The 16,396-nt window shown below is 43.5% G+C and overlaps 1 protein-coding gene across 1 annotated transcript in view; it reads left to right on the plus strand.

Moving 5' to 3' along the window:
• The window catches only part of SLC36A4 (solute carrier family 36 member 4), a 56,719-nt gene that overhangs the window by 35,299 nt on the left and 5,024 nt on the right, over nt 1-16,396 (plus strand). The window contains exons 8-10 of the mRNA XM_015823098.1: nt 710-808; nt 4,555-4,724; nt 6,029-6,198. Of these exons, the coding sequence (XP_015678584.1) occupies nt 710-808; nt 4,555-4,724; nt 6,029-6,198 (439 nt within the window). The remainder of the gene's footprint in view (nt 1-709; nt 809-4,554; nt 4,725-6,028; nt 6,199-16,396) is intronic.

Consider the following 16,396-nt stretch of genomic DNA (forward strand, 5'->3'; position numbering starts at 1 on the left):
TTGAGCCTTTCTGTTTTAGTGGCTGCAACAGCAGTCTTTTTTCCCCAAAGAAAACACGACTCTGGTCTTGAAATCATCAGGGATTGAGCTAAGCTTGAGGCCTTAAGATCATATCTCATCCTACCACTGATGTGTCACGGTTCCAACACACGAACCCAACCAAGCAAAGACCTTCGAGATATTTCGATCTGTTAATGTAAAACTTTATTGAGCACATCATTTCGGCACTAATGAAAGCAAAATCAGCTCTGGCATATAGTAAAAGCATTGAATTCTCCCTCCTCCCTCTGGGTCAGGTCACGTTGCCCAATGAAATAGAAAAATGTTGTTATGAGAAATCATCTCTAGGTCTAGCCAGACGCCTGGTGTAACGGCCTTGAGTCTCACGGTCTGGCTTCTTAATTTTTGAAGTCTGCATTCCAAATCTCTTCCCTCCCCCCAAGTTCGTTGGCAAGCTGAGAAGCAATATTTGTCGCACCAGCAAAAACGTGCTTCGAAACTTGACAGGATGATTGCTTAGAACGCTACTTCGCTTTTAACAATTGTAAGAAGTGAGATATACTACTAATATTCTCCAACGGATCTGATTTCGGTCATGTCAGTAGGCATTAGGTGGCCTACCTTTGCTTTTTTGAAAAAAACTGCTGCTCTTGAAACTATTGTAAACTTTAGAATAGATATATACTCCCTCTTTACTTTCTCTCCCCAGGGTTTAGCTGAACCTCAAAAACTGATTCTGGTGGCTAGTTGGAGCAGGTATCCACTCTTCTTTGGCACAGCTGTCTTTGCATTTGAAGGAATAGGTGTGGTGAGTATTTTACGTTAGAGTTAAGAACCTGCCTAAAATATCCTCTCAAATCCAAATACGTTTTCTCTTCCTTTTATTCCTCTACTATGCAATAAAAATGCATTCTATAAACATGCGATTGCCGGTTTTAAGGCTATCTTGAGGAAACTGATTGTGAAGTCATGAAGGATGGAAAAAAGTTGAGCTGGGTGGTGTTATGCACAAAGGTTGTTGTGGGAGAGAGTGAACAGAAGAAGGTGCATTAATGTCACGCCAGCCTAGATTATCTGTCCAAGGCCTGCAAGCAATAGCCCCTGCAGAAGCTTGGTGCTTTCATTAGAAGACAGCTGTGAGGTCCAAGGAACTAACAACAACACGAGTTACTTCAGAGTAGTGTCTTTATTGTTGCTCACCTACCGACAGAAATCTTGTCAAACTAAGGCACTTATCTGCATCACTACATCCTCGATCAACGGCCAAAATTAAGCCCAAAATTTCTGCTGCTAAATGAGCCAGTTGTTAAGTGAGTTTTGGCCCATTTCACGACCTTTCTTGCCACAGTTGTTCAGTGAATTCCTGCAGTGGTTGAGTTAGTAACAACCATTGTTAAGTGAATCTGGTTTTCCCATTGACTTAGCACAGGGGTCTTCAAACTTGGCAACTTTAGGACGTGTGGACTTCAACTCCCAGAACTTGGCAACTTTAGGACTTGTGGACTTCAACGCAAGGCTGGCTGAGGAATTCTGGGAGTTGAAGTCCACAAGTCTTAAAATTGCCAAGTTTGAAGACCCCTGACTTAGCATGTCAGAAGGTTGCAAAAGATGATCACTTGATCCCGGGACATTGCAACCATGATGAGTCAGTTGCCAGGCATCTGAATGTTGATCGCCTGACCACGGGGATGTTGCAGCAGTCGTAAGTGTAAAAAATTTGGGGCTCACTTGTGATTGTAAGTCGAGGACTACCTATACTCTCAAGGGGTGTTGATGAGAAATGGTTAAAAAAAAGTTCAAGATGGTGGCCGCAACAATAAGATCAAAGGTCTACTTGTTTGGTGTGTATCGTGAGAACGGGTGGGTAGAGCTTGTTGCAATCTCAGCAACGTGCAGCCAGGTATGTGAGTTTGCTTGTAGATCCCCCTTCTAAAGAGGAGCAAAATCAACATGAACTGCCTTAAGCAGTAGATGATGATCCAACATGGCAAAATTGCTGCAATTTATATGTAGAACCTTCATGGTTAGCTTGATTGCGTTTATTTTTAATTTCATTGACTGTAAATTGCCAAAGTTGTTTGAGCTAGGGAACGGTAAATATTTGCGGAAGCAAATTGATGAAATAAAGAGAAGTTTCACCCAGTTGCAGAAATCATATACAACACTTTAGCTCCTGCTTACGCAGCAGGGACTGCATAATTTTGCTTCGGGGACCCAGGAGGTAGAATTGAAAGGGCACGTCAGATTGGTAATCTTTGATTTCATGCTTACTCAGAGGGATGGACTTTCAGCCCTGTGGCCTTTTAGGTTCACTTTGCGACATTTTTTTCTCTTTCTTATTTGGAGCACATTCCTATTGTTCCTTAAACAAGTGGGCAACATTTTAATGGCTGGAGGCTATTTCATGGCTGAATTTGGCCTACAAAATGGATAAAGACAAATTCTATGTGTGATACACAGTTGTCCTTTGTGTCCCTATAATAATAATAATAAAGTTGGAAGGGACCTTGGAGGTCATCTAGTCCAACCCCCTGCTCAGGCAGGAAGCCCTATACCATTTCGGACAAATGGCTGTGCAGTCTCTTCTTAAAAACTTCCAGTGTTGGAGCATTCACCGCTTCTGGAGGCAGGTTGTTCCACTGGTTAATTGTTCTCACTGTCAGGAAGTTTCTCCTTAGTTGTAGGTTGATTCTCTCCTTGATTAGTTTCCATCCGTTGCTTCTTGTTCTGCCTTCAGGCACTTTGGAGAATAGCTTGACTCCCCCTTCTCTGTGGCAGCCCCTGAGATATTGGAACACTGTTATCATGTCCCCCCTTGTCCTTCTCTTCATTAAACTAGACATACCCATATTCCAACAACTGTTCCTTATATGTTTTAGCCTTCAGTCCCCTAATCATCTTTGTTGCTCTTCTCTGTACTCTTTCTAGAGTCTCAACATCTTTTTTACATCGTGATGACCAAAACTGGATATAGTATTCCAAGTGTGGCCTTACCAAGGCATTGTAAAGTGGTATTAATACTTCACGTGATCTTGATTCTATCCCTCTGTTAATGCAGCCTAGCACTGTGTTGGCCTTTTTGGCAGCTGCAGCACACTGCTGGCTCATATTTAAGTGATTGTCCACTAGGACTCCAAGATCCCTCCCACAGTTGCCCCCATTGACTTTGCTTGTTGAAAGCTGGATGTCTTTGGGTTTGGGCAAGCCATGATCAGTGGGTTGCAATTAAACTATAGGTCCAAGCCCTCAATATAGCAGTGATACTATCAATTGGCTCTTATGTCTAGGATACTTTGGAAGTAAAGGTAAAAGGTAAAGGTTTCCCTGTCCAGTCATGTTTGACTCGAGGGCATGGTCCTCATCTTTGCTTCTTGGCCAAGGGAGCCATTGTTGTCTGAAGATGCCTCCATGGTCATATGGCCAGCATGACTATATAACAAGGCACACAGAAATGCTGTTATCTTCCCACCGAAGGGGTACCTATTTACCTACTCGCATTTGCATGCTTTCAAACTGCTAGGTGGGCAGGAGCTGGAGCAAGGACGGAAGCTCACCCCGTTGCATGGTGCTCAGGTCTCAAACCTGGGCTGTCAGCTTTCCAGCCGACAAGCTCATTGTCTTTAACCACTGAGCCGTTGAGCCCATCTCCTTTGGAAATAGCTTACATAATTCTCATACACCAGTGATGGCGAACCTTTTAGAGACTGAGTGCCCAAACTGCAACCCAAAACACCNTGAAATTTGGAATAAATGTTATAATTGGCTAGAACAGAGAAAGAAAAAGACATAATTATTGATGTATATAAAATGTAAATAAGATGTAAAGAATATTTAAAATGTAAAGCACTGTTCTGTTAGAAGAAAAGATTTATGTTTATGTAGTTTTTGGTGTATGGTGTATGGTGAAAAATAAAAAAAAAATTGGAAAAAAAAAATAGAGAATGAGTGCCCAAACTGCAACCCAAAACCCACTTATGCATTGTCGAGTGCCGGGTGGGTGTGGCCCATTGGCTGGGTGTGGCCAATTGAGTGGCGTGGCCAATTGGGTGGGCGTGGCTGCAGTGGTAACGGCAGACTGGGTGGGACTAAAAAGTTCAATCAATCAATTCCAACTTTGCAAGATCTTTTTTTTCCCTCCAGAAGTTGAAATTGACTGATTGAACCTTTTTTTTTTTTTTTTTTTTGCACACGGCAGCGGAGGCCTAAAGCGAAAAGGTTTTATAAAACCCAGCTGAAGGCCTAGGACTGGGGCGACAGCTCGCGTGCCCACAGAGAGGGCTCTGAGTGCCGCCTCTGGCACTCGTGCCATAGGTTCGCCACCACTGTCATACACTCGGTTGTATTATGGTTGCACTTTTTCCAAATTTGCAGTTGCTGAGTGCCCCCCAAAATATCTATTTTTAATCATTCAAATTTTCAGGAAGAAACTATTCAGACATGAAACTCTTCTTTGAGCGTTTCAATAGCGAGACAGACGGCATATAAATTTAATAAATAAATAAAATTGAAATGTCTTATCCTCCTCTTCACATATCTGTATCCTCTCTTTTTCAGGTGCTCCCCATTCAGAATAGGATGAAAGAAGTTAACCGCTTCCCAGTGGCACTCAACGTTGGCATGGGAATTGTGATGTCCTTGTATATTTCATTAGCCACCCTGGGATACGTACGATTTGGAGACGAAATCAAAGCCAGCATTACTCTCAACCTGCCACAAGATCAATGGTCAGTCGAAGCATCATGATGATGATGATGTTGATGTTGATGATGATGATGATGATGATGTTGTTGTTGATGATGATGATGATGATGATGATGATGATGATAATAATAATAATAATAATAATAATAATATAATGAAGTTGGAAGGGACTTTGGAGGTCTAGTCCAACCCCCTGCTTAGGCAGGAGAACTTATACCATTTCAGACAAATGGCTGTCCAGTCTCTTCTTAAAAACCTCCAGTGTTGGAGCATTCACCGCTTCTGGAGGCAGGTTGTTCCACTGATTAATTGTTTTAATTGTCAGGAAATTTTTCCTTACTTCTAGGTTGCTTTTCTCTTTGATTAGTTTCCATCCATTTCTTCTTGTCCTGCCTTCAGGATAAGACTTGATTTTTTTAGCATCCTTGTAATTACAAAGTATTCTTCTTAATTGGTGTGAGTATTCCCAGTAACATCTATCCAGCCCACTAGAGTGGGGAGGAAGGATATATTATGGGTCCTCTCCATTAAGGAGGTCCATGTAGTGGGATGAAGAAGAAAGGCCTCTCTCCCCATGGAACATAATTTCTGTGGAGATAAGATTAGCCCCACCATGATATTCTTTCAAAAGGCCCTGAAGCCATGGCTTTGTCGGCAAGCCTGGTGACCCCAGGATGATACAGAGAATTTCAAGTGGTTTGTCTAATTTTTGCTGCCAGAGGTATGTGTGTGTCAGGGGGGGCATTGTATTTGAAGTTTTATTTCTGTAAGCCACCTGGAGTCACTGTGAGTTAGTTGGGTGCCCATAAACATTATGATAAGGTAGGGTAGGGTAGAGTAAGGTAGGGTAAGGTAGGGTAAGATAAGGTAGGGTACGGTAGGGTAGGATAAGGTAGGGTAGGGTAGGGGAAAGTAGGGAAAGGTAGGGTAGGGTAGGGTTAGGGTTATCTGGGTTTGGCTCTGGATAGACAATGATGACACATGGAACGGTCTAGCTCAGGGGTTCTTAACCTTGATAACTTTAAGACTTGTGGACTTCAACTCCCAAAGTTCCTTAGCCAACTTTGCTGGCTAAGGAATTCTGAGAGTTGAAGTCCACAAGTCTTAAAGTTGCCAAGGTTGAGGACCCCTGGTCTAGCTGAAGTTCCAAGCCGCAATGTGCTTGGCATATACACAGGGCCAAACACATTTTTGGCTTTGCGTGCATCCCTATTGTGAACCGAGGGAGCCAATTATTTGACAGTTCACCAAATACAATTTGCAACGGTTCCTTTGCTTTGTTGCAGACTGTCGTTGTAATTCATAGGTTTTGTTCAACTATTCACAGGTTGTACCAAATGGTCAAGATCCTTTATTCCTTTGGGATTTTTGTGACCTACTCGATTCAATTCTACGTTCCAGCTGAGATCATCATTCCCATTGTAGCGACCAGAGTGCAGCAGAAACTGAAGCTGATCTGTGAGTTGGTAGTGAGAATGCTTCTGGTCTGCTCAACCTGTAAGTACAAAGGGTGTGATAGGCAGAAAGAAAAAAAAACCCTATTAAACTTAAAGCTCAAATCTTCTCCCTTTCTCTGGAAGTGTGAATACCCCTAACAAATCAGCTATGTCTTCTTGAGTTTGTGTTATCTACCTGTCTCTTATAGGCTGGGACATTTTCATTACAGATAGTCCTCTACTTATGAGCCCCAAATTTCTGTTGCTACGCAAAACATTGGCTAAGTGAGTTTTGTCCCATTTTATCATCTTTCTTGCTACAATTGTTAAGTGAATGGCTGCCGTTATTAAGTTAGTAATGGTTGTTAAAGTGCAAAAGAATGGAGGCCTTTGAACTATGGTGCTGGAGAAGACTCCTGTGAGTCCCCTGGACTGCAAGGCGATCAAACCGGTCAGTCCTAGAGGAGATCAACCCTGACTGCTCTTTAGAAGGCCAGATCCTAAAGATGAAACTCAGGTACTTTGGCCACCTAATGAGAAGAAAGGACTCAATGGAGAAGAGCCTCATGCTGAGAAAGATTGAGGGCAACAGAAGAAGGGGACGACAGAGAATGAGGTGGGTGGATGGAGTCACTGAAGCATTAGGCGTGAGCTTAAATGGACTCCAGAAGATGGTAGAGGACAGGAAGGCCTGGAGGAACATTGTCCATGTGGTCGCAATGGGTCGGACACGACTTTGCAACTAACAACAACAATGGTTGTTAAGTGAAACTGGCTTCCCTGTTGACTTTGCCTATTAGAAGGCCCCAAAAGTTGATCACATGACCCTGGGACACTGCGACCGTCATAAATATGAGTCAGTTGCCAAGTGTTCGAATTTTGATCATGTCACTGTGGGGATGCTGCTATGGTCATAAGTGTGAAAAACAGTCATAAGTCACATTTTTCAGTTTCGTTGTAACTTCAAATAGTCACTAAAAACTGCTGTCAGTCAAGGACTACCTCTATATCCTAGCCTACGTTTTCCCCTTCAGTTTGACATTTGTAGCATCTCCACTCTGAGGGCCTGTAGGAAAGTCCAGGTTTAATTGCTTTTTTAAAAAAAAACCAACAGGAATTATTTGTGCCACATTATTTGGCCAATAGTTTCTAAATTATTATCTGCAAACTAGTGAATCATTATACATTTGCTGATAAAAATAAAAGGACTTTTGGGGAGTGAAGGAGTTATTGTTATGCTTATTGTTTTGTAATAATTTGGAGTTTTATTGGTCTTTTATGTTTTCACCATGTTTTTATCCTTTATAGTGTAAACTTCCAGGAGTTATTCTTTGAGGGCAATAGTGACACTATTGTGGCAATGGTTTGCCATTGTCCAACAGGACTATTTTTTAATTTCTTAATATAGATCAGTGGTGGCGAACCTGTGGCACGCGTGCCAGAGGCGGCACTCGGAGCCCTCTCTGTGGGACGCACTCCATGCCCCGGAGATGGCAACTGTCCTCTTCAACCAGCCACCCGCTAACTCGCCGAGGTCCCACAGGTCCCCCGAGGTGCTGGGATGAATCCGTCTGCATCCCAGCACCCATGCGCTTGCTGGCCTCTGTGTACGGTGGCCGATGGTGTCAGGCAACAGCCGCCCCGCCCCTGCCTTGCTTTGCCCTGCGACATGGCACCCCTGCCCTGCCTCACCTCACCCCACAGAACCAGCCTCCTGCCCACCGTCCCAGCCGCCAGAGACCCCTGGATCTCCCCCAACCCTGCCCAGCCCCACAGGTGTTCCTCCCCAGGGGCAACATCGAGCTGGCCATGCCTACCCTGGCCACGCCCACCCGTCTGCCATGACCACTGTAGCCACACCCACCCGGCGGGCCACACCCACCCAGCGGCCACGCCCACCTGGCACCTGGCAATACATAAGTGGGTTTTGGGTTGAAGTTTGGGCACTCGGTCTCTAAAAGGTTCGCCATCACTGATATAGATCATAACCTTTCCTGATGATTTCTAATCTAAAACACTAACGCTCTATAATTCCCCTTATCTTTTTGACATAAGCCAGCATCAGTCGGATGGTGCTACCTGCTGTAGACCAGTAACTATAATGTTACGTAAACTATATTCTGATGTTATTTCTCTATTTTTTTTTAAAAAAAGTCTCACAGCTTGAAAATCTTCAAAACTCAGATAGTCCTCAATTTACAACCTTTTGTTTAATGACTGTTCGAAGTTACTATGGCACTGAAAAAAGTGACTTATAACCATTTCCCCACACTTCTGACTGTTGCAGCATCCTCATGGTCACATCATTAAAATTTGGTTGCTTAAAGCTTGGAAATTATAAATATTAAATGTTAAATTTAAATATTAACGGGAAACTAAAAATTGGGAAAAACTAATTAGGACAGTGATTGTCTATAAAGACTGAATGTTAAAATAACCAGGATATGTATCAGCTAAAAATTATTGATAAATGTAAGAATGTTATTTTTATTTAATTGATATAATATAATTGGGGACTGGAGGCTAAAACATATAAGGAACGGTTGCTGGAATTGGGTATGTCTAGTTTAACAAAGAGAAGGACGAGGGGGGACATGATAGCAGTCTTCCAATATCTCAGGGGCTCCCCCAAAGAAGAGGGAGTCAAGCTATTTTCCAAAGCACCTGAAGGCAGGACAAGAAGCAACGGGTGGAAACTAATCAAGGAGAGAAGCAACCTAGAACTAAGGAGAAACTTCCTGACAGTTAGAACAATTAACCAGTGGAACAACCTGCCTCCAGAAGCAATGAATGCTCCAACACTGGAAGTTTTTAAGAAGAGACTGGACAGCCATTTGTCCAAAATGGTATAGGGTTTCTTGCCGGAGCAAGGGGTTGGACTAGATGACCTCCAAGGTCCCTTCCAACTTTTTTATTATTATTATTATTATTATTATTATTATTATTATTATTATTATTATTATTATTATTATAAGAATTGTATTCGTTTAAACATGAGACAGTAAATCGATTAACTCAGCTGCCACATTGCTTTTTAAATACTTGAAGGTAAAATTAGAAAATCAATAAAACATTATAAAAAAAATAATAAAATTCGGATGCTTGGCAATGGGCTCGTATTTATGACGGTGGCAAGTGTCCCTGGGTCATGTGGTCACCCTTTTGCCACCTTCCGACAAGCAAAGTCAAGGGGGGAAGCCAGATTCACTTAACAACTGTCTTACTAACTTAACAACTGCAGTGGTTCACTTAACCACGGTGGCGAGAAAGGTCGTAAAATGGGGCAAAACTCACTTAACAACTGCCTTGCTTAGCAGAATAAATTTTGGGCTGGTAATGGTGATGGTAAGTCGAAGACTACCTGCAGCTTTCATTTTGCAAAATAAAAACATTTTACTTAAATAATGCAATACAACCCCCTGCTTTCCAAGGAAGGCTTGGAAATACTGCATCTAGCTCAGGAGTAGTCAACCTTGGCTCTTTTATGACTTGTGGACTTCAACTCCCAGAATTCCTGAGCCAGCCATGCTGAGGGGAAAGGGAGAGGTTTCCAAGCTCAGCCATGCTGGCTCAGGAATTCTGGGAGTTGAAGTCCACGAGTCATAAAAGAGCCAAGGTTGCCTACCCCTGATCTAGCTGAATGGGATTAAAATATCTTAGAATTAGGAGATAGCTATTCATGAGAGGCTTATGAGATTTATTCAACTTTCTTATTAAAAGGCTGGTCGTTTGGTTGTATTCCCCCACCCCCATCAAGCCTATCAAGAAACTGATTATTGCCTTACCCCTAAACTGTTCTTATAAAAAGGTTCCTGTGGGTTGATATTTCTCTCTACTCTTCCGCAGGGTCTGTTGCCCCTTTAGTTTTAATTCATAACCTCTCTAAGCCATTAATATTTATCACTTGATTGTCCAAAAGGACAGATTGATGGCAATGTCCATTATCAGGAACATCAACCATTATTTGTGTCAAAGGCTTTAACAACCAAAGAGGTACTCAGCGACATTAACCTGGGGTAAGGTTAATGTTGCTCTTGAGAAAATAACAGCTGAAGAATAGAGCGATCAGTTCAATTCTCTGGAAAAAAAAATAGATATATTGGGGAGGGAAGATAAAACGATTTCTCCTTGTCAGCTTGGGACTTTAGCAAAACCCAAGTGGTATGTAGTTATGTAGTTTATAAAGAGGAAAGAAAAATAAACAATATGAGTCATGAAGAATAAAGTGACAAGTATGGGTGTATTAGAGTGTTATATTTAACTCTCCAAATATCTCTCTTTTTTTAAAAAAAAGTTTGATGTAGAATACCACAGCTGTATGTTGGCTGAAAATAATCAAGTTCATTTCATGCTGTTTATATAGAAGAAATTTCTTCGTCAAGGACAATAGCTGTTTTTTTTTTCATCTATGAATAACTTATTCATTTGGTGTCAGGAAGGGCATTCGGCCCGTAAATGCTCAACTCCATCCAATCGTCACGACTCTACCCCGAATTAAGAGATTACAGGGACATAAAAAAGGAAGCATTATTTATTAATACTTGCCTTCCATTGACTGGAGAACTGGTTATGGTACAAATATATTACATTAAGCTTGCCTTTCTCTTTTTGATATTTTAACAGTAGAGTACTCCTCCAAGTTAGGCTCAGATCTGTCATGACCATCTGAAGAAGATCTTTGATTCTATCTTAGAGATTCAGATTCTTAGGAGTCTTAAGTCTATAGGTCTACCAACTTTCCAATTCAAATTCCTACACACCCACATTGTAGACCAAGGCTCTTCAAACTTGGCCGTTTTATGACTTGTGGACTTCAACTCCCAGAATTCCTCAGCCAGCATGCCTGGCTGAGGAATTCTGGGAGTTGAAGTCCACAAGTCATAAAAAGGCCAGGTTTGAAGACCACGGCTGTAGACTGTTGGTAAGGAAGATGAGTGTAGGCAAGGAATACCATCCAAGAACGCTCTTCTGCAAGGCTCTTAACCGAAGTCCTTCAAAATATATATTAGTTGTGTAAGTGTTGAGATCTTTTGTAAAACATCTTTCTTGCCATACGCTTGAGTAATAGCCACAACAACATCATCAACAGTTGGAGAGAATGACTGGATCTGGATAATGACAATAAAAGGACGAGTAAGGCTGGATTCTAATTTGGGATGGCCAAAGAGAAAAGGAAGGGTGGCAGAATGCTAGAAGAAAGAGCAGTGAGAAGATATAGACATGGAAAGAGAAGGAAAAAGGTTGGGGGTGTGATAGCAAGTCTGGACTGCTCCAGATTCTTCAAAAACCAGCAGGGAATTCAGATATTTTAGCTCTTTTTTTTTTTTAGCTTCTTCATGGAACAGGATGTTCAGAGTCTAAGCACCAGATTTATCATGGAAGATCTAGACCAGGGGTAGACAACCTTGGCTCTTTTATGACTGCTGGCTCAGGAATTCTGGGAGTTGAAGTCCACGAGTCATAAAAGAGCCAAGGTTGCCTACCCCTGATCTAAACACGTGATAACTTTAACATCAGACTTTTCGTAAAACACAGTGGGAAACAAGGCAGCATACTTTAGAGCAGGGGTGTCAAACTCAATTTCATTGAGGGCCGCATCAGCATTGTGGTTGTCCTTGGGGGGTAGGTGTGACCAGGGTAGGCACGGCCTACTGGGTGGGCATGGCTGGAGTGGGTGTGGCCTACTGGGTGGGCATGGCCAGCTCTACGTCGTTCGCGTCAAGCGTGCCTGGGGAGCCTGGGCAGGAGCGGGACAGATCTGAGGGTCTCTGGCAGAAGGGATGGGACCAGGGCAAGCGCCAAGGCATGGTCCACTGGAAGAGCCTGCCGAAACCCCTCCCCCGGAGCCCATCAAGCCGGATATGTGAAGTAGGCGAGGGCCATTTGCTGGCCACTTCCAGGCAATGGTGCATTTCATTCCTTACAAAGGGTGACACCTCCCCAGCATGCACCCAGGGGATGGGGCCGATGCGGCAGGGGCTGGTTCCTCGCTGTTTCCAGACGGCCTTGTGGAGCTAAGACTGAATGCGTTTCAGCATAGATGGCCACCACAAAATTGTACATTGGCTCCCGGCCGGCCGGGGCCAGGGCCAAGGCAGTGGGGGCCGTTCCCTCACTGTTTCCAGGATGGCTTCGTGGGCCACATGAAACCACGTCGCGGGCCGCATCCGGCCCCCGGACCTTGTGTTTGACTTGTCTGCTTTAGAGCAGCAGCTCCTGACTTTTTCTATACCCCGCACCCCTAGAACGCTTCTGATATATTCTCGCACCCCTTACAAAAGTTCAAAATAACGGTAACGAATTATGCATATACACTATAATTTTGAAAACCCAAATTTTTGCACCCCCTGGAATATCGTCATGCACCCCTGGTTGGGAACCCCTGCTTTAGACTAATGTTTTAATCTATTTCCTAAACAAACAGCATTAAAGCAAGTTTCCTCCATTATTTGTTAGATTTGGGACTATAGCTCCCAGATTTCCCAGCACATGGGGGCAGGAATTTTAGAAATTATAGTTCTGTCATGGTTGGAGAGCAACCGTGATAGAGATGGCAATAATTATTTGCATCGACAGAAGGAAGATGGAATATTCCTCCAACCTAACTTTATAGGAGAAAAAGACACGCCATTTAAAGAGAATTTCTCAATACTGTGGATTATGTTTTTATTCTCCTTTTTAGATATGTGGGTCTGCATACATTTTTGGTCACTTTTAGCCGTTATATTTCAGAAACATAAATCACCTAAGCAAATAACCCCCTATTTCCATAATCAGCATGAATTTCATATATATATTAATTCAACATAGTTAATGACTAATCTAGCTTGATTGCAAATGCTCGAGGATAATGGAAGGCAGTCTATTATAGTCACAAACAGATGTTTAATGATTCCTCCCACTACATCCACTTAAATTACATTGAAATAAATGCCTCCTTCTCAAGTGCTGCAGCTTTTCATATATATTCATTAACTTCATTTTTGCCCTACAATACAAAACATATTTCAGACTCAGAGTTTAGGTGCTTCAACTGCATTCAGTAGATTGGAGCTACCTTTAATTGTGAGTCCTTGAAGCTTTTGTTGTGCTGGCCTATTGATTTAACATTTTGCCTCATGTTCGATGGGCAAGGGTAAGTATCTCACAACTTAAATGAAGTTTGAATAAATTGACAAAGGAGCATGATCAAATTTAATAGTTCAGAATTTTGAATGCCTATACTTAATTCTACTATTCACCCCAGCCTTTAATGTTTCTGGGATTCCAACAGCATCAAAAGTAACTTTTCCCCCTTATTCCTGTTTTATTAAATTATACTCACAGAAAGTGTAGGACTGTATGTCCTAAATCAGTGGTGGCGAACCTATGGCACGTGTGCCAGAGGCGGCACTTGGAGCCCTCCCTGTGGGCACACGTGCCGTTGCCCCAGCCTCGCCTCCCTCCACGACCCCCTCCTCCCCAGCCCCCCTGGAGGAGAGTCGCCCCCCGAGCATGGCCCATACAGAGCAGCGCAGCCAAGGACATGGCAACCAGGCAGCGTAGAGAAGACTCTGCCCTCACGCCCCATCCGGCACAGTTGATGCTGCGGGGTGCAGGCAGAGGGCATGGCCTCCATGGCGCTGCTGGGCTGCCTGGGCTCTATGGCGGGTCCTGGAAGCAGTGAGTGGCCCTGCAGGCAGGCAGGGTGGGGGACGGGGTGGGGGCGGGGCAGGGGGTGGAGCAGGGGCAGAGCCTGTTTTGGGGCACTCGGTCTCTAAAAGGTTTGCCATCACTGTCCTAAATATTTTATGCAATTTCTGTGAATGCCAATCTATTTCCCACCTTCCCTATTGAGGGGGGGGGGGGGAAGAAGACCAAAGATTAATTTTAGTTGCATTGTACTGAAAACATAGAGTTGTCTCTTTAAAAGTTTTGCCCTGCTTTGTTGGTTTTAGATTGACTGTCAGTTTTCCTTGGGATTTCTTTTTTTTTTTTTTAAATTGATTAATGCTTTCATATTTTGTTACATGGATCAACATATTTTTCAGTTTTAATTATTAGAGAGCAAAGTGCAATCTATGAAATATAAAATTACAACTGGAATAAAATCCAGTTTGTTAGGAAAGATCCCAATTAATATCTTAAGGAAAGGCCTCATTATTAAGAATCAATTGGGGATATTTGATCCTGAATAGATCAGAGATAATGACTGTGGTGACTTATGGTAGACCCAAAGCTGTTGTGGACTTTCTGCATATAAAATAGAATAAATAGATTGTTAACAGAAGGTTTTGAAGTTTAATTTAGTTGTTGGTTTTACCTGTTAACTGTGTTTCCATGAAGTAAATAGACTAACTGGATTGAGTAAAGAATGTTCTAGAAATTGTGTGCCTGCTTTGCAAGAGGGGAGGACTTATTATCTTTGAACTATATTTATCAGTCTTCAAGTGGGGGGACAATTTAATCAGAATAGAGCTGGAAGGGACCCTAAAGGTCTTCTAGTCCAACCTCCTTCTCGAGCAGGAGATCCTATGCCAGTGGTGGCGAACCTATGGCATGCATGCCAGAGGCGGCACTCAGAGCCCTCTCTGTGGGCACACACACCATGCCCCGGAGATGGCAACCATCCCTCTTCAACCAGCTGCCCGCTAACTCGCCGAGGTCCCACATGGCCGGATGCATCCCAGCACGGCTGGTTTCCCTCCCCCCCCCGTCCCATCCCTCCTGGCCTCGCATGCTCTCCTTTTCCTGGGTACGGCCCACTGCATCACCTCCTCAGCTGGCCATCCAGCTCAGAGGCAGCTTCTCTGAACTGCTGGTGGCAGGCTGCAGAGCCCCAGTGCGCCAGTTGAGGGGCCAGCAGGCTGTGGCTGCCGACGGACACTGTCGGCCCTCATGCATTCGCTGGCCTCTGTGTGCGAGGGCCGATGGTGTCAGGCAGGAGCCACCCTGGCCCCTACCTCGCCTTGCCCTGCGACAATGGCACCCCTGCCCTGCCTCACCTTGCCTCGCCTCACCCCACAGGACGAGTCTCCTGCGCACCACCCCACCTGCCAGAGACCCGCTGGATCTTCCCCAGCCCTGCCCGGCCCCCACAGGCGTCCCTCCCCATGAGCAACATTGAGGTGACCACGCCCACCCAGTCTGCCATGACCACCACATCCACGCCCACCCAGTGGGCCATGTCCACCCGGCACCCGGTGATAAATAAGTGGGTTTTGGGTTGCAGTTTGGGCACTCGGTCTCTAAAAGGTTCGCCATCACTGTCCTATGCCATTTCAGATAGGTAGCTGTCCAGTCTTTTTAAAAAAATCTCCTGTGATGAAGCACCCTACAACTTCTGAAGGAAAGCTGCTCCACTGGTTAATTGTTCTCACTGTTAAGAAGTTTTTCTTTAATTGCTTCTCTCCTTGATTAGTATTCATCCATTATTTCTTGTCTTGCCTTTGAAAAATAAGTTGACCCCCTCCTCTTTGTGGCAGCCCCTCAAATACTGGAATACTGCTATAATGTCACCCCTAGTCCTTCTTTTCTCTAGACTGGCCAGAGCCAATTCCTACAACCGTTCTTCATATGTTTTTGTCTCCAAGTCCTTAATCATCTTAGTTGCTCTTCTCTGCACTTCCCCCCCCCAAAGTCTCAACATATTTTTTGTAAAGTGGTGACCAAAACTGGAGGCAGTATTCCAGGTGTGGCCTTAACAAGGCTTTATAAAGCGATACTAATACTTCACATGATTTTGATTCTGTGCCTCTGTTTATACAACCAAGGATTGTATTAGCCTTTTTGGCTGCTGTCGCACACTGCTGGCTCACATTTAAGTGAATTTATGTATATTTAAGTGAATTTATATATACATCTGTTTTGGTTTTTTTTATTTTATGCACTCTTTTTTGTGTACAGGTAGTCCTCAACTTACAACAGTTCATTTAGTGACTGTTCAAGGTTACAACAGCTCTGGAAAAAGTGACTTATGACTGTTTTTGACAATTACAACTGTTGCAACATCCCCATGCTCACATGATCAAAATTCAGTTACTTAGCAATTGACTCATATTTATGATGGTTACTTTGTCCCATAATAATAATAATGATGATGATGATGATGATGATGATGATGATGATGATGATGATGATGATAAAGTTGGAAGGGACCTTGGAGGTCATCTAGTCCAACCTCCTGCTCAGGCAGGAAACCCTATACCATTTCGGACAAATGGCTGTCCAGTTTCTTCTTAAAAACTTCCAGTGTTGGAGCATTCACCGCTTCTGGAGGC

The sequence above is a fragment of the Protobothrops mucrosquamatus genome, unplaced genomic scaffold, assembly GCF_001527695.2.
Source record: "Protobothrops mucrosquamatus isolate PMUCROS unplaced genomic scaffold, P.Mucros_1.0 scaffold1771, whole genome shotgun sequence".
Taxonomy (NCBI): Eukaryota; Metazoa; Chordata; class Lepidosauria; order Squamata; family Viperidae; genus Protobothrops; species Protobothrops mucrosquamatus.